We start from the raw sequence: 18788 nt of genomic DNA, 5'->3' as shown, positions 1-18788 counted from the left end.
AGGGCGGGAGTAACGGCGCACCACCCACACCAATCCTCCCGCGCGGTAGGCGGGGTCAGGAGCGCTTGCCGCCAATCACCAAAGGAGGGTCGTGGTCAGAACGCCCGACGCCAATCCGGGAACAGCGAGGGGCGAGGCAGCGCGAGACCTGCGCCCAATCATACGGAGCAGTGGCAGGAGCGAGGCGGGGCCGGGGAATAGGGTATCGTGCGGCCAATCGCGGAGCCTTGCGCGTTGAGAGAGGCCCCGCCCTGACGTGGGAAAGTGCAGGGGCAGGGGAGGGTCACGTGATACTGTCGGATGGTGTGAGGGCGGTGAAGCCGGAAGTGCGCGGGCAGAGCGTAGTAGTAAGACTTGAGGGGGGTAGCGTCCGCTTGATGGGCGGGGCCAGGGGGCAAGGGAGCGCGAGCTTAGGGGAGTGTGGCGGTTGGCGGGCCCGTGGTGGGGGTTTGGGGCGGTGGTGGTGGCTGTAATAGAACCTCCAGCCCCGAGGGGGTGCTGTGTGTCACGTGGCCAGCCATGGGGGCGGGGCAAACACGTCTCTCCAGGGAAGCGCGGTGGCCACTCTGAGTGTGGAGTAGAGGCCTGAGGTGGTGGCAGGTTCCCCGCAGCCCGCCGGTGGGAGGAGCACAGGCCGTGGTGCCAGGCGCGAGGGCGGCCCCACTGGCGCCACAGGAGGCCAGCAAAGGTTGCAGGCTGGAGGGCATGACGCCTTTCAGTGCCCCCGGAAGCTCAGCTGTGCCAGGGCGGGCAGACGGCAAGACGTTGCTGCTGAACACCACCCAGAACCTGGAGACGTCCCAATGTCATCTTTCATTTCTGCTCCGGGGAAGGCCGGCAGAGCATAACTTTAAATCCATTGCCTTTAATGACAGCAGGCACGAAGATGACGATGAAAGAGTTCTGGCAGTGCTTGATGCCTGCTTTATACCTCAGAGAAATGCGGGGAATTTCTGCGTTTTTGCCAGAGAAGTTAAGAATGAGGGAAATCTGTTGAATCTTTTATAGCAGCTTTGTATGCCTTCGCAGAAAGCTCTGATTTGAAGGCTATAAAACATAAAAATATCAGCGGTAGACAGGTTATTGGTCTTACAGATAAAAGTATCTCACAGCAGCTATAATTAAAGACCAATTTGACCTTATACACAGGCTAACTACAAAACCTTTCAGACTAAATGCACAGCATATGGAAAAAGTCACAGTCCATGAGATGTGTGTTCAGCCAAAGGTGCAAGATATAACAAATACACAAAATATGGACATTTTGCAGATGTTTGCTGCACTGGGGCAGTCAAGAGGCATTGTTTCTGGGATCTGTCAAGTGTGATGACAGAGCCTGCCTAGAGAGTGAAACTGAATATTCATGGAAAGACCACTGAGTTTAAAATTGACTCAGGAGCAGATGTGAAAGTCATACCAGAAGGGAAGTATAATCACCTTGAAGTCCTCCCAGAGCTGAAATTGCTTGACACAATCCTGACCAGCCCTGGAGGTATTGTGAAGTGCATGGACCAGTTCGCCATAGAAACAACTTACAAAGACAAAAGGTTTGCATTCAGAGTGTATATGATCGAAGGACCAAACACCAACAACCTTCTCAGCTGCAGCATGGAAGCCATGATGGGCCTAATTAGAAAAGTGGCAGAACATCTTGGAGTATTTGATATTGGAGTTTTGGAAGGAGTCTGAGTATAATTAAACTTGAGAGGCAGTGTTGAAACATATAGTGTACATACACCTCTGAGGAGTCCTATCGTGTTGCTTAATAAAGGGGAAACAGAGTTAAAGAGAATAGAATAGATTGGCTTAATCAAGAAAATCTTTGAGCCAACATCATGATGTGCCCAGTGGTACCAATTATAAAGAAAAATGGAAAAATACAAAATTTTGTGTTGGGCCTTATGAAATCTGCATTAATGAGAACACGGATGGAATCATGAAATTAAAACAATAACATGGAATCCAGGCTGTCACCTGCATTAGGACCACAGTGGCAGGCAGGCAGGGTGGGCTGCATGGCTGAGCTACTGGAGGTAAGAGACCAGGGGTGTGGGGAGGAGGTTCAGGTGGCTAAGGCTACAAGGGATTGCAAGGGTTAGGGGAGAAGGGTCAGCATCTGAGATTTAAGGGCAGCTTCTGAGAACTCAGTTGCTTGCTGTGTCAGTTTCTCTGGGACACAGGCATCACATTAGGGAGAAGCCAAAATTCCCTCAAGATGCTGTGTCAAAGTATTCATTGCATAAGTAAACATAGGTTATCAGTGGAGGAGCACAACAAAACCTTTAACAAAGTTCTAAACTTAATCAATCAATCTGTACTACAGCTAGACAAGGAAAAGTGCATTTTCCACCTGCACCAAATTGAGTTTTTGGTACAGACAAACAAAGATGAAATCAGAGAGGTGAATCCAATTTGAGAATTGAATGTACCAGATTCACAGAGGTGAATCCAATTTGAGAAGCGTATGTACCAGAACTGAGATGCATACTGGGGATACTAAATTACCTTGATCAATACCTCCAAGACCTTTGTACAGTGACAAAACCATTGAATGAACTGTTAAAAGTCCAACACATCTTGGCTAGGGGAGACAAATCAAGAAATGGCCTTTAAAAAGGTAAAAGAAATTGTCAACAGTTCTCGTTCTCAAGTACTATAATGCAGAGCCATAACAAGGAATTTTTGTGCCCGAGGCAAGGGCTGGCTCCATACTCTTTGGCGGCAATTTGGTGGTGGGTCCCTGAGACCCTCTCAGAGGGAAGGACCTGCCGCCGAATTGCCGCTGAAGAATGAAGTGGCGGTGGCAATTCAGCGGTAGGTCCTTCTCTCCGAGAGGGACTTGGGGATCCGCCGCCAAATGGCCCCCGAAGAAGCAATGGTGGTAGAGCTGCCGCTGAAGCGCCACCGATCGCGGTAGAGCTGCGCCCCTCCACTTAGCGCGCCTGAGGCAACTGCCTCACTCACCTCGCCCTTGTTACAGCACTGCTCTGATGTGAAAGCCACAATGGTCAGTGCGGATGCAAGGTGCTACGGCCTAGGTGTTATATTGTTGCAACAACCTGGATCGGAATGGAAGCCAGTTGCATTTTGTTCTCGCTCACTCACAGAAGCGGGAAAATGATAGGAACAGATTGGAAAGGAATGCTTGGCTAACATATAGGCAGGTGAGAATTTTTACAGATATCTGTATGGATTGGATTCTTTTTTAGTGATAACTGACTGTAAATCACTTATAACCTTCATTAGCAGAAAAGACGTGGATCAAGCACTACTGAGATAGCAGCGTCTATTGATAGGGTTAATGACAGTTAACCGAATTGCTGAATATGTTCCTGTGAAAAATCAGATACTTTATCACAGCCAGCATCACACTCAACTACTTGTGAGGTCAGAGATGGCATAAAGGCATATGTGGATGGCATACAGTCCAATGTCAGAAAAGATACTATACCAGCTGCAAAGAGCAATCTTGTCAGACATGCAACTTCAACAAATTCTTAGTTACATTAGGGCCAACTGACTCAAGTATCTAGAGGTAGTGACAAGAGATTATTTTGTAGTACATGGACAATTAAGCAAATCAACTTGACTCATTATTAAAGGTGATTGTATCGTAATTCCAAATGCAGTGAGAAGAGATATCCTAAACTTCATCCGCGAAGGCCACGAGGACTAAATAAATGCAGTGAATGGGCCAGTCAGTCAGCATGGTTGCCGGGCATCAGCAAGGACATAAAGAATAAGTATCTGCTTGGGAATGTTGCAGAATTAACATAATAAAGAATCTTTAATAACAACACCTCTACCAGGCAGATGTTGGCAGCGTTGTGACGTGGGCAGCACAGACACGCTTTATTGCCCAGGGAGAGCTCTTCCGGTGATAAAAAAAATCCCACCCCGAACAAGCGGCCATAGCTTTTCTCCTGGTGATAAAGCGCTGTCTATGCTGGCGCTTTTCAGTGCTAAAACTTTTGTCGCTCGAGGGTGTTTTTTCACACCTCTGAATGACAAAAGTTTTAGCGCTGAAAGTAGCAGTGTAGACATAGCCTTAATCTGGTATAAAAGCCTGACCTACTAGTTGCAGCCCGAACATTCCCTCATACTGCATCCCCCTGCCTCACACCCCAGCCTGACCTACTAGTCAGGAGTACATGACAGTGACAGAGCAGGTCGGGGGGTGAAGGATGGGAGGCTGCCGGTAGCAAATTGGAGGCTGTCTGTAGTGGGCGTGCGGGGGGAATGAAGGGCAGTTGGGGTTTGTGTGAGGGGTAGGGGGGCTGCTTGTGGCAGGTATGTGGCGTGGGGGGTAGGGGACTGTCTGTAGCGGACACTGGGGTGTGAGGCAGGGGGATGCAGTATGAGGGAATGTTCGGTGAACTGTCATTTGGAGTCCTCATTCATTCCTGGGCTCTTTGATGAGATACAGAAAAGGGATTCCCTGACCTTTGATTTCCTTTACACTGCGGGACAGGGCTTTAGTGCAAAGCTCTTTAGTTAGCCTTGGTGATCTTGTGTCTGTCTTGGATATGGAAGAAATATCTAAGCACAAGTGCAGGGATAAGGTTTATTTCTTACAGAGTACAATCGACCATCAGTATGTCTGCATTGGACAGTTTGTTGGTTTTCTGGGCTGCACTTTCTGTGTTGTGCCTCCTGAGAAGTGCAGCACAGAATCTGGCCCATCTCATGATTAGATCAGCCTAAGATATCAGCATTTCCTCATCTAGGTGCTGAATGCTAACCTTAGTGGCTTCTCTTCCTCTCCACCTTAGAATCTGCTTCCCCCAAGATGATCTTATATAGTTCTGGGGGTAGAAAGCGTTCAGAACCCAGCAGGGTCCTTCTTTGTGCTATGGGTCTTTCAACTTTCGGTCCTGTGTGGGGAGAAGGACCAGGAAAATGTTCACCTCTTTTTAGCATAATAAAAAACCCTCTTTTCAGATACAAAATAATATGTTTTTGTATGTACATTTTATATAAATGAGATGCTGATGTACTGTGTTTTAACTTGATTATTGTGCTTCAGGCATAGAACTTGGGTCAAAAACTTTAAATGTGACCCGTCCCCTCACCTGCAAAAGTTTGGTAAAGCTGGAGGACAGAAGGATTCCTTTCTAAACAAAAATGGAAGCGAAGCCTTGTGAATTACTTAAAAGAAGGATAGCTCAGGAGTTTAGTACATTAGCTTGGGACTTGGGAGATTTGTGCCTCAGTTCCCCACTGGATAAATAGCACTTTCCTACCTCAAAGGAGTGTTGTGAACATAAATGAATTAAAGATTGTGAGGTGCTCAGATACTATGGTAATAGGGACCATATAAGTATCTATGATTGATTGAGAAAGGCTAAATAAACAGTTTAAAACATTTCAGATACACAAGTCTCTTAGTTATTGGAGAGCAACAAATACATAAGGAATCAATACGTAAGAGACAAATAGAATGAGCAAGAGAGTGTGAAAATATTGTGCAGGTAGTTGGAGATAACTGCAAAGGCAGCTGAAATGTAGCTCTGTGCTAAAGACAAACTTCCTGGCACTGAAGCTGTGGCCCAGTGTCATTGTTGCAGAAAGCTAATGAACTAACGGAATTGGAGGAAGTGGAAGAGCATCTACCACTGAAAACTGGGGATCTAATCAGTGGTAGGAAACAGCTGTGCTGGTTACAGAGACAGGAAATTGACTATGAAGGTGCTGAACTAAAATCTCTGTCTGACTTAAAGGGGAAGAGGGGGAGAAATGCAAACTTAAGCCAAACCCCACTCCCCACCTACCAGTCCATATTCTGTCTTCAGTTACAGACTTGTAAATCAGTGGGGTTACTCTGGATTTATACTAGTGTAAATGGAGGAGAATTTTGCCCCCTAATTCCTACAAAAATGACACACCGGTACGTTATCTTCATCACCATTATTTTGTTGGATTTAATTTTAATTTGTTATTCAATGAGCCTTAGGTGGCAGCACAGGCATTTTTCTATATGATGTGTCCGTGCGATACTGATGTATTATAAATAAGCTTTTATTTTTGTTTATGGTGTCATTCTATCCTTTGGATCATAGAGGACAGGCAGACTTTTCAGTGACTTGGATTTACAAATAAGTTAAAAGCAAAACATGTATCGCACAGCTTTAAACCATTTTTCTGCAATCTTTTTTTTCTTCTTAATATAGGGCCTGACCCTGTGGCTCATTCATGGAGCTGCTGCTGTTCTCAGTGGCAGTTCTGTACATGGAACAACTGTAGAGCTGGGCCATCTGACATATAGTGTCAAATTCTACCCTTAAATTCTGGACAATCCTGTGTCAGGGAGGCTATGGCTCTGCTCTTGCTCCCATCATAATCATGGCAAAAGTGGTACAGAATTGGGCCTAAAGTGAGGGCACAGTATGTTTAAAATTTTGTAACTCTTTGGGAATGTCAGACTAACACACCAGCACTTCGTTCTTTTATCTGTTATATTTGTACAAAGAGATAACGCAGTAATTACTCTCTTTAATATCTTCTAGGGTGTTTGCAGTTAATTCACATGTCATCAGAAAACTCAACCATTACTGTTCGCCTGGTTCGCTCCTTTGAGCACCGTAATTTCAGACCTGTGGTGTATCATGGAGTTAATTTGGACCAGACTGTGAAGCAATTCATTACATTTGTAAAGAATGGTAAGGCACTGTTATTCTTACACACTTATTTGGTCCCTGTACTTTGCTGTCTGTGCGTAAGCAGATGTAGAGGAGCAAATTAATGGGAAAACTCCTGTGGCTCCATTAAAGCTGCCAGCTCCACATGTTCCTCTTTGACCTGCTGGGGATGGAGGGGACTGGGGAACCAGGGATCCATGGGGGATTTGGCCCTTGATCCCACAGAGGATGTCCAACTACATGTAGGCATTACCTCCCTCTGCACTGCACTGGAAATCCCCATGATCAGTCATGGCAAGACTGTGCTGTGCTGTGCATGGCTGTGCTGCAGTTGGCTCAGTGCCCCAAGCTGCATGGGCGGCATTGTTGGGCAGCTACTCAGAAAACATTAGGGACGTATGCCATCTAGTGAATCTCTGGTCACTGTTTCCACATGACTAGGGGCTACACCACTATTTGGCAGAGAGGGAAAGCAAAGCGGATCTCATGTAAATGGAGAGGAAGTGTTCTGCATAGTTATTTTCAATGATGGAAGGTACCACTATATAAGTGTCTTCTCTGGGATTTGTTTTCTTCCAGGATGAGTTCTGTCAGCCAGAAATGCGCACACGTGCTCAGCATCTTCTGGAGTTGCTTGACACCAAGCAAGATTGAGCCCTTTATAAAGGGGCTAATTTTCAGTAGTGTGGTTTTCTTTTGGGAGCTGGTTAGCAGACTGTTTTTTCCACATCCAGTTGTTTGGGTGCAATTTGCAAATGGGGACGCAGGACTTCTGCCCCTATGAAAATGTTAATAGGATACACAGTAGAACTTTGGAGGATCAGACTTCAAGGCTCTGATCCTGCACACCTTTCCTGAACATTATACATGTGGGTAGTCCCACTGAAGTCAGTGGGGCTACTCACACAAGTAAAGTGTACCACAGAATTTGTAGGACCTGGGCTCAGAGTTGTACCGGTTGCTCTTCAACTTTTGATGTTAAGACAAGTTTCCTGATTTGAGATTTATTTTAAACTTCAAATTCAGAGTGCAAGCTTCATGAAGTAATCATTGAAAAATATAAAAAGAAAATTGTTACAATCCTTTTCATGTAGTCTCTTTATTTTTAATAGATGTGTCTTTAAGAACAGGACTTCCACCTCCCTTTAAAAAATACAAATATGGTATGTGATTTTTCTTATTCTTTAAGAAATGTGTGTACAGTATGTCATACCAATTCTCATGTGATTTAACTGCATTACAGTTATTTCCATCTAAATATAGTAAGTCAGGACTAGTTTCCTGAAGGGAGCTGCGACACACACACTCATAGTTTTGCAGCTGCTTTCAGGAAACAACTAGTTAAGCTAATGGTTAATTTGGCATAGCCCTACTGTGAATGTCATACACACACCATTAGCTTTACATCATGTGTCTACAAAACCCAACGATTACTATGAATTTCTGTATTCACTTCAGAATTAGGCAGCACATTACACATTCTGCTGCTAATTGGCAAATGCATTTTAGGATATTAATTTTTTATCATTGTTGTAAGTGCCTTTTAAACTCTGTTCCCATTCTGCAGAGCAGCTTGTGACCCACAGTACTTTGAAATCACAGTCCTCTTCGTGGTTATGCATTTCAATATCCAGCTACTAATTGTGAGGTCACACGGGATGGCCAAGAAGGAGCTAAAGGCACCAAGTGGAAAATATTTAGATTTATATACTTAAAGAATTTACATAATATTAAACAAGAGGAGGAGGAAGAGGAAAACATGTCTAAAGTAAATAGGAAAGCTCCTAAATGTAAGCTTGGGATGAAATGAAATAGCCTGGGATAAAATTTAAATCTGATTCTGTGCTCTAATAATTGTTGCAAGTAATGCTGCTCACATGCAAGTTTCCTTGGTGTAAGCAGGTGGAGAGTATCATACTTTGAATAGAACACGCTCTATATAGTCCACGTTTATCCCTTTTCTGGGATTTGGCTTTAATTATGCTGTTTGGTGACTAGAGCAAAAGTCATTCAATGGAGACTAAACTGGCATAGGGACTGATTCTTCATTCACACTGATGGGGAATCAGGAGGTGCAAAATGGGAGCAAGTGGTAAATGTATCAGGGATTAGAGTTTAATTTGTTAATGTCTCTATCTTCAACTTGTTTTTCTGAATTTAGAGGACAGATGTGAATATTTGTATTGTTTAAGGACTTACAATTCCAGAGATTTGAAACATCTGCCTCTGGAGTGCCATTCTTCCCTTTTGGTGGCAAATGAAGAAGACCTGGGCTATCATTTTATTCTTTATGCTGTGGTATACCGGCAGGTCCACGCACAACTTTTGGTCTAGTCACCACACATGGCATGAGGGGAGATTTGCTGTGCACATGTGCTTGTGGACATATGGCTAGTTGTTATTCAGAGGACTGAACAAAATACTGTACAATCGAGGGAACAGAACTAATGCCAGGGTAGCAGTTTGATTCCTGTTACACTAGCTCAGTCTTAGCCTCTCAGCCGTAAGTGCCAGTTATGCTGAGTTTGCATGTAAGGAGTCAAAACCAAGCTCCTGATCTTTCCTCTGAGCCCTGCCCTCTCTCTTTCATTTCTCTATCATGGTGGTGGGTAGCACCACCATCCTCCTCATCACACAGGCCTTTAATCTGGGCTTCTCCTGTAACTCTGCCTTCTTTTGGTTCTCTGAGCCATCACTGTACAAATCTTGCTGCTGCTTCTTAGCCAGCATCATAAAGGGCCAACCTTATCCCCACTCTGACTCATCGCATATAGACCCTGATTGCCCCTCACCTTGACTTACATGTTTCTTTGTATTACCGTAGCACCGAGGAGCCCCCGTCATGGACCCTGACCACATTTTGCTAGGCACTGTACAAACAGAATGAAAAGGCGTTGCCTGCCCCAAAGAGCTTCCAGTCTAAGTTGTGCAACTTCCACCAGTCTGGCTCGACTGTTGCTGCCTCTTTTCCTCAGATTCATTAAAAATGCTGCCGTCAAACTCATCTTCTTGGTGCTTCACTTGGACTAAGGCACCCTCCTCTTTGTCTCTCCATTGGCTCAACCTTCTCCATTGCATCATACCTAAAATTCTTGTTCTCACTGTCAGAACCCTTCACAGTTTAGTTTCTTCCTGTCTGTCCATCTTGTCATTACGTTGACTCTGCCTGTGTGGCACCTACGATGTCAGCCTTGATCACCCTCTTGTCTGTTTTTTTTCCCTTTTGCACCTTTTCCTGTGCACATGAGGCAATATGGTGGAAGTTCCACAAAGACACCATGTTATCCTCCTTTGTATCCCTCCTTAAAACGCAGCTCTGCCATGTTTCCCATAGAGAACTGTCATCTGATACTGGCTGGGCAGGTAGCAAGCTGTGATTTCTGTTTCTGATTGGCTTATTATATCTACACATTGTGCAGACAGCTAGTCTGTACTAAAGCATTCCGTTAGTTTTACTTCATTCCCTCAATTCTTTTCTTTGTCTGACACGTGTCACATTTTGTCTTTTAGATTGTAAACACTTTGGGGGCAGGGACTGTTATTTACCACATGTTGGTACAGTTCCTAGCACAATGGAGACCCAACCTGGTGGAATCCTCTAGGCCCTACCCAATCCGAATAATACAAAGAATTGTCACCTGAGTTCATTACAGTTTAGTATCTCATGACAATATTTTATATCAACTGTCACAAAAAGCCTGTTACGAGGAATACAAGGTAAAATTTATTTATGTGCTCAAGTGAGATTAGTTTGGGGTAAAATGTCAAATGGGAGGAGGTGAGGCTTTAGTGCGGATTTGAAGAAACTGATATTTTATCTACATGGTGGAGTTAGAACAGCCTCTCCTTCTTAGCGCAGATGGTTAAATGCAAACATTTCCGTGGTCAGTGGTGGAGCTGTGAACAGATAAAATCAAGAGTGACTCAGAGACTGAATGGGGAAGTAAGAAATCAGCTCAGAGACTGGGGATGTGAAGTTGTACTAGGATTTGAAAACCAGTAGGCTGCTCTTGGACTCCATTCATTGGGGTATAGAGCTGGCTGAGGATAGTAAAGGTCATTGATGGTTTGCATGTTCACTTCCTAGAGATGAAAGCTTAGTATGTTTTCAGTGTGATTATTTGGTCTTCTTGCAGTACCTCTATGTAATGGTAAGATTCCAGTAAGTGTTGTTTAATGCATGTCTTGCTTCTAAGATATATGGGTAGTATTGAAACTGGCAGTATATGCTAAATCTTTAGTGACCTTTGCACTGGGAGAGCAAGGCAACTCAACTATCCTTAAATGCTATGAATAAAATGTACAAAATGGGCTGAAGTTGTGTGTATGTTCATGGATTAAAGCTTTGGATTAAACCTATAATTGAGAATGTGATCCTTATTGTACCTGAGCTCTGAATACTTAGTCACACCCATCTGAAAGTTACTCTAGTCCACATTTCCCCCACCACCACTACCTCTAGACTTACAAGTGGGTAAATAGCGTCAAGTTTTTAGCTCCTTTGCTGAAAAAGCACTCGTGTCCTATTTTGAGTTTGCTCAAACACGTCTTGGAATTCTGTTTTAATATTAAAGTGCCTATGTATGTAACAATGGCATCCTTTTACTGACTCTGCTCCCTGTGTGTGCATTCTGCCATCTCTGCTTATTTTAGTGACAAAATTAAGTTGTTACTACTTTTTTCTCCTGCTAGCAGAGCAGAGCAGAGCAGAGCAGAGCACAGCCAACACCGCGATGGGAGAGCAAGTTGGGTTCTCCTTCTTCTTGTGCAGCATCAACAGATTTGTTTATTAAATTCCAGTCACCTTCCATGCACCTGTGCAGTCTCACTGAAGACAGATTGCAAGGGCATCATGGAGGGCATAGGATGAAGACAATGGGATGGAGTAAATGTCCTCGAGACCCTAATTTGCATGACAGAACTTCTAACACAGGTGGTAATACCCACGAAGAAAAGAACCTAGCTTGATTCTCAGATTTCAGGTTTGGATTGCAGGGCTAGCTGCTAGTGGAGAGAGTTTTGTTTTTCCCTTTTTGAACAGAGAACACTTGAAAATCCTCAAGTGATGACAAACATGGAACCCTCACAGTGCCATTGTCCAGTATAATGAACCACATCGTAAGGGAAGTTTTGTATTTTCTTCCAGATACGATGAAGATTATTCACCAAGCACATGGATCTAAGGTACATTTGCTATCTGTTCCTTTGCCCCCCTTTTATGTGTGGATACAGCAAGATCTATGTATTTTAGAGAACATAATGGCAGAGCTAATAAAACGTGCATTTATTTTTATATTCCTGTTTACTTATTTCTAGACCAATGAACTTGTAGTGAGTTTGGAGGATGATGACAAACTCATATTAAAAGAAGACAGCACTTTGAAAGCAGCTGGAGTAGGTAGGAGTACCTTGATATTGACTGACAGTACTGATCATTGTGCTTGTCATTATACTGATAACTGGCTGATTATGTTTGGATAGTCTGCTGAAAAGTAAATGCTATTCCTGATGCTCCTTACACTACCTGATGATTATCCAGGGAAGAAGCGGGGGGGTGGGGGGGGATAATGTACATTCGCATCATGGGCTGAGGGCAGCAGGTATGTGCACTCCAAATGCTCAGAATGCAAACTGTGATTTTTAGAAGGTATGCTTAGAATTCTGCTGAGGGTAATTTTAAAGGATTGACAGATAAGATTAAGCAGACATAGTAGTAATAACCTATCAGTAACATTTAAACTGATGTTTTGGTTAGAAGTTTAAGTAGTGGAATTAGTGTGGAATAATGAAATGAGATTAGGTTTGTTTAATGTACAACACAATATTCAAATTGCTCAGGGCAGCACAAATAATATTGTTTAGAAAGTGAGCTGAACATGGCTCGTGGTTAAAATCAACTAGAGTCCTTGCTTTCTGACAGAAAAATGCATATGGCGCATGTCCTGTGCTAATAGTGTAAAGAAATGCCTATGTATGACAAATTTGATAGTCACTGGATGTCATTTTGGCTCCATGCAAAAATGATTATGTGGCAGCAGAGCAGCTGAGACTTTGAGGCCCAATTCGCAAGCTTTGAGACCGCACTGATTAGTTTAGAATGTTGCTTATTTAAATCTGGTGCACAACAATCTTATGCTCTGGGTGAAACATCACAGAGGAAGTTAGAAATGGAAGAACCCATTCAGCATTAGGCCACCTAGCCTCTCCCCAGCCAGTGCAGGATTTCCCCCTACAGAGTGCTCTTTAGCACTTTGTCTGATCTAGTTTAAAATCCTTCAATCAGTGGTGCTTCCTCCACTTCCCTTAGGAGACTATTATAAATCTTACCATTGGAAAAGATAAATGGAACATCAAAAAATACTCTTTTGATTTCATTCCTTTACTCCTGGTTAATCTCATTGGGCCACCATGATCAATTCCCCTATCTCCTTGGTATTTACACCTGATACTTTTGGTTTCTCTCCCTTTCCTCTTTGCACCCCCCCCCCCCTTATTCTGTAGTGTAATCTCTCTGAGGAGAGGACAGTCTCATACTATTTGTATCGTGCCTAGCTCAATGGGCCTCTGATATAAGGCTTTATAGAGGACTGGGCATTACTGTAATATTAATAATAAAAGTCATTCTTTAGCCTTCCCTGCTACCCAAATCCTTTTAATTCAGATGAAAAGCAGCTCTTCAGGAAGGAGGGTTATTGGCCATCTGAAGACTTCAGAGTCTTGTAGTTTAGTTAGTATATGCCTCATCAGCATGAGTCTTGCCTATCTAAGACTGGAGGTAGCGTGGCCTAGAGCAGGGGTTCCCAAACTTGTTTCGCTGCTTGTGCAGGGAAAGCCCCTGGCGGGCCGGGCCGGTTTGTTTACCTGCCGCGTCCACAGGTTTGGCCGATCGCTGCTCTCAGTTGCCGCAGTTTGCTGCTCCAGGCCAATGGGAGCTGCTGGAAGCGGTGGCCAGTATGTACCTCGGCCCGCGCCACTTCCAGCAGCTCCCATTGGCCTGGAGCAGTGAACTGCGGTGACTGGGAACCACGATCAGCTGAACCTGTGGACATGGCAGGTAAACAAACCGGCCCGACCTGCCATGGGCTTTCCCTGACCAAACGGCAGAACAAGTTTGGGAACCACTGGCCTAGAGGTTTATGCAAGGGGCTGGAAAACAGTGGAAGATATTTGTTTAGAGCTGCTCTCCTCCAGTGCTGTCCTTCTTCAAGACTGTATTGATGAATTATTGTACATTCCTACCTTTGAAACAGGCACCATAGTCCTAGTGGTGGTATAACTTGATGAAATCTCAGTAAATTATCAGCACACCAGAGTAATCTTGTTCTGAAAACAAACTGTGATAAACTAGACTGTTTTTATTTCTCTGTATGTAGGGGAGGAGGGAGTGGTTTAAGGATGGAAGAAAAGTAACTAAACACTACCTCCATAATTATTCAGGTTAACTATATACTTACAGCAAGTGCTAACTGCGTCAATGCCTAACTGCTGTATGAGGTAGAATGACGTTCTTGCTGTGTAATGAGGAATATCCTCTTACACTTGCCAAGTTTTGAGGTTTTAGAAGAGCCATTTTTGTGTTCTGATATACTAAAGTTTACCTCAGTGTGAAAAGCTCTCTTCCACTGACTTACAGAAGCAGACTAGTGTAGTAAGACCTTTGGCCACTCCTGATTTATATCCATTCAGAGTAGATTTGCATTTCTGGTAAGTAATAAAAACGTAGCAAAAGCTCTTCAGGGTAGGGACTGTTTCTGTTCTGTGTTTGTACAGTGTTTGGCAGAATGGGGTCCAGGACTAGAACTCCTAGGCGCTATGATAATATAAAAAATAAACAAAATAAATGATGCACAGTCTCATGTGACATTAGTTCTGCCTTCATTGAAATCAGTTGCAAATCTCTCATTAATATGTTTAGATTTTAAATATGTAGGCAGCACAGCCTGTGCTAGAAGCAAACACTAGAATTTCCCTTTTAGAAAAGCCAGGAGCCAAGTCCTGCAAGGTACTGAGCACCTTCCTCAACGCCAAAGGATTGATTTTAGCATTTGGCAGAATTGGGCTGGAAAGATGTAAATTATGAGGGTATTAGATAAGCATCTTTAGGAAATCCTCTGTGGTGGTGATTATTATTACAGCTATTATCTAGTCAGCAAAGTTAATGCAGGCCTATTTCTAGAGCAAGGATGTACCTTAATAAAGTGTTCAGCATTCATTGCAAACAATCTTGTCAGTTTCCTTGTCAAGATTCTAAACCCTCTCCTGCTCCTTTTGTATAAGACAGGCAGACTTCATTAAATTCAGGTTTAATTTAAAAAGCAAATGCAGAACTTATTGGCTCAGGACCTTAAAGAATTCCATGTTTAATAATTGTGAAGGTTTTCCATCAGATTTGTCTCCACTCTGAATTAGTAATGTTGCTGACTTATTGTTTTAGAAGAGGAAGTCCTTGACCTGCTGGGTTGAAAGAATTGTGACTGCTCTGAACCTTTGTGGGTCCTTTAGCTGTGCCATATCCCCTGTGAATAATTAGAGGTATTTGAAAGTATTGCTGGAGAAGCCAATTTGTGTCGTTCACTTTGCATATTGTTGAAGCCTTATGAATTAATCATTAGCAGGGCAAAAAATTAACTTCTTCAGACACATATTTTGATGGGCCATGAGGGAGAATGTAAAGTGATCTGTAAAATATTCTACTAATCCTCTAAGTATTAAATTATTATACCTGCAGGCTAATTTCAGAAAAAAAAAGTTTTTTTTTCTCCCTCCTTAACTGAATAATGGACTGGAAAAAAAACAAGCTTCGTTGTTTTCTAGGATTCTTAGAAAGAATAAATGTGCAATCTCGTAGGTTGCTGAATGCCATCCAAATTGTTTTGTAGCCTTTGGTGAAATTAGTCTTGAAGGTTTTTGCAGATGTTTATTTATATTTACATGCCAGTGTTCTAGTTCTTTTTAACCAGACTAAAACACATGGTATTTGGGTCTCATGTAAAAACAAACAAGGTGGTGACTAGTGATTGCCTTTAACCAAAAAGGCACTGAATACATTCTGAGTTTCTAATTAATGTTAACAGACTGCTATGTGGTTAATACAATAAGCATATGCTTTTATTGGGTATGCTGAATATTTATTTTTTATTCCTTTCAGCAAATGAAACTGAATTAGCGTTCTTCTGTGAAGAAGATTACAGAAACTACAAAGCTAATCCTGTTTCGGCTTGGTGATGATCCCAAGAGACCTGGTTTTTTTTGTTTTCCCATACCCGTTTAAAACTTTTTTTCTGTTTAATGAGATTTTTTTTTTAAATCAATAAATCCTAGAGGATTGCCTCACAAATGCTGAAATTTCTTTATTATAGAAACTCATTTCTCTCAGGATGCTGAGATTCAGGGGGAAAAAATCAATGACATAAATTTGCTTTCCTTTCATTCTCTCTCTCCCCCCACTCCCCCTTACATCTTACAATGTAAGCAGTATAAATGAACTCAGACCTGTAACATTCTGATGGTGTGATTCTACAGTGGTGGATTAAGCATAAGAGACTAAGTATAAAAGATGTTAGCTATGTATGGAAATTGTACAAGGCAGATGTAAAATCCCATCATAATAGTATCCTTTTTTATAGAAAAAGGAAACTTTTTATGACCAACTGACTGGATATTTTAAAGAGTTTAAGGATGGAATCCCTAGGTTACAAATAATAGAATTATTTCACTCATTTTATGTTCAGTCTGTCTTGTTTGAATAGTGCAGGCTGATTCAGGTTTCATATTCTTCACTTGTGAATGCTTTCCTTTATACTCTATATTCCAGCCCCGTTTAGTGTGATGAAACAGACAAATGACTGTTTGGAAGCTTTTGTGTTCAAGGACCAGCCTGTTTTTAGCATCGTTTCACGGAGATGCCTTGGTGTAAGGCATAGCAACTTGACTTCTTGTGTGACATCAATATGCATAAGCAGACATCAGGCATTTCTCCAAATGGTGTGAAAGCCAGTGAACGCTCCTGGGTTCAGTTCAGTATTAAAATAAAACCGGAATGATTGCATTTCTTGTGAGGGGAGGCACAGTCTGTGGGCAGCTGTTTCCATGACAGGGAGTGATTCTTTCCCACTTTCTTGGAGATGAATACTCCCAAAGTGTCACTGTCTATTAGTACCTGGAACTTCCATACTCTTCTGCCACATTCACCAAATTAAGAACAAGTAGAATAGTCATCCTAGAATGATTAGATAAACTTCCTCTCCAGGAAGACTTAATACTGCTGTTCCATGAAATTGCGGTGCTAAGCCAGTAGCCCTTCATGGGCTGTGTTGTACAATAGCATGATAAGGCCTTTTGTTATGCTCTCGAACACTGCTTGTATACTGTGACTCTTTCTGAAATACTGTTCGACCTGTGTTACTTTCACCAGCTCTTTAAAGAACTTCAATCCTCAAAAAAAGGCATAGAAAATCACCAAGACTTATTATTCAAACAGAATGTTGGAACAGAATACAGGGAGGATTGGTAATGGAATATGGGGCCTTTCATCGCTGGAAGCTGGTTTGATTCTGGAGCAGTTGAGTGGTGAACAAAAGTTGTTAGCATCCATTACTTCCAGTAGCCACTGTGAAATGAGTTACAGGTCTCTGTTCAATTCCTTACGGAATGGTCAGCCCATCACAAGAAAAGGCCACCACAGTTGGTACTCTGGTTTGTGGTCTTAGCAGAGGCCCTGACTAAATGTGTACGGAGATTGAACTAACATCTGATCAAAGGTGATTTCTCCATGGCAATGTGGGCTAGTTTGTACTGATTTTGCTTGTGCTCTTAGTCATTGTGGGGATAATGAGGACTTTACTTAACAGGGCTATCAACCTGTCATCTCTCACCAGCTCTAAATTAAACTATAAAACAAACAGAACTATAGTCTTTATCTTGAGTTGCTTTGATTTTAAATCAGCCTGAGGTTTACTGTCTGATGGATGGTGGAATGAATGGACCCTCCTGCAGAAGAAACAGATCCAGGACTTGTATGGGTCACAATAGTTGGGAAGGGATAGCTGCAATGGGAGAGGGCAGAGCCGGGGAATTTCTCACGGAGGGAGAAATGGCATCAGGGAGTGGAGGTTAGATGTTGACATGGGAAGATGGCTGCAGTGGGAGCAAAGAGGAAGTTTGAATGAGAAGGAATCGCCAGCATGAGCAATGGTGCCTGGCTGAATAAATTCTCAGTTATAGCTAGTCAGCTGGATACAAAAACAGTCTTCAACTGTCCTAATTTTTACAATTAAAACTGTACTTTATTCGCTTAAAATACCTTTTGCAAATCTTGCTTGTGCAGGCTTCTGAATTTTCCAGAGACAATTCTGTTACCTCCTGACAGTGATGCTGCTTTTCTATTTGTTAAGAAAAAATGGCTGGCATGGATATTTATAATGGGTATGTTAAATGCTCCCATTTTTTATTGGCTTAGACCCCTTCCTAGGGGAACTCTTTACCCTCTGTGAGTTATTTTGTTCTAGAGGAGATTTGCAAGTATAGAATGTAGAAGGATGAATGTTCCTTGTTTGGTTTTGTGGGCATTCAGCACACTACCTTACAATTAGTTCATTCGAAAAAATATTTGCAGGTAACCTTTAGCATGTAGCACTTGTCACTGGTCTAGAACAGCTGTGGATTCTTGTCCTACTGGGCAAGGAGTAGGGAAACTGACTTCAGGCCTTGCGGAAGAGGGATCATTAAAGGGTGGGAATGTGATTATAGGACATGCTGTACTTGTCCATGCTTGGTCACATCAATAAGAAAATACATGGCTCTCTTTGAAGTTAGTGGCAGCAGGATTGCTATAAACACTTAGGCTATGTCTACACAGGCAGAGTTTTTTCTCAGAGAGTTTGGTCGCTGATAAAAAAAAAAAGCACTTAAAGAAAATTGCTGTTGTGTTCATATTGTCTTCCACTGGTGGCATAGGGCATTCACACTTGTGGCACTTGCATCGGCTATGAGAGCAGTACACTGTGCAGCTCTCCCTCTTCTGCTGCTAGGTCTTGTGGGAAGGCACAGGGGATCATGGTGCATCATGGGTCTGGGCTCAGTGCCCCGTGATGCACTGTTTTCCGTCCCAGCATTCCATGTGCTTCTGTTGTCAGTTTGTGGCATTTTTCA

The 18788-nt window shown here is 42.8% G+C and overlaps 1 protein-coding gene across 4 annotated transcripts; it reads left to right on the top strand.

The window, feature by feature from the left end:
• The first annotated feature begins 39 nt into the window (after positions 1 to 39).
• C11H2orf76 (chromosome 11 C2orf76 homolog) lies at positions 40 to 18201 on the top strand. Of its 4 annotated transcripts, none has more exons than XM_030579772.1 (6): positions 40 to 202; positions 6507 to 6659; positions 7751 to 7801; positions 11785 to 11822; positions 11955 to 12036; positions 15787 to 18201. In XM_030579772.1, exons 2-6 carry the CDS (start codon positions 6527 to 6529, stop codon positions 15861 to 15863), a joined length of 381 nt encoding a protein of 126 aa, XP_030435632.1. In that variant the 5' UTR covers positions 40 to 202; positions 6507 to 6526; the 3' UTR covers positions 15864 to 18201. The 4 variants fall into 4 exon arrangements, with proteins under 4 accessions (XP_030435632.1, XP_030435634.1, XP_030435631.1 ...); XM_030579771.1 differs by lacking the exon at positions 40 to 202 and adding an exon at positions 232 to 347; XM_030579773.1 differs by lacking the exon at positions 40 to 202 and adding an exon at positions 434 to 2033.
• Positions 18202 to 18788: the final 587 nt, after the last annotated feature.

The sequence above is a fragment of the Gopherus evgoodei genome, chromosome 11, assembly GCF_007399415.2.
Source record: "Gopherus evgoodei ecotype Sinaloan lineage chromosome 11, rGopEvg1_v1.p, whole genome shotgun sequence".
NCBI lineage: Eukaryota > Metazoa > Chordata > Testudines > Testudinidae > Gopherus > Gopherus evgoodei.
The sequence above is the reverse complement of the archived record's forward strand: the minus strand, read 5'-3'. Positions and strand labels throughout refer to the sequence as shown.

Excerpts from the sequence above, each read along its gene's own strand:
- C11H2orf76 (XM_030579772.1), top strand. The coding sequence starts at position 6,527 with ATGTCATCAGAAAACTCAACCATTACTGTTCGCCTGGTTCGCTCCTTT. Across the intron at positions 6,660-7,750 it reads CATTACATTTGTAAAGAATG|ATGTGTCTTTAAGAACAGGA; the intron begins GTAAGGCACTGT and ends TATTTTTAATAG. Across the intron at positions 11,823-11,954 it reads ACCAAGCACATGGATCTAAG|ACCAATGAACTTGTAGTGAG; the intron begins GTACATTTGCTA and ends ACTTATTTCTAG.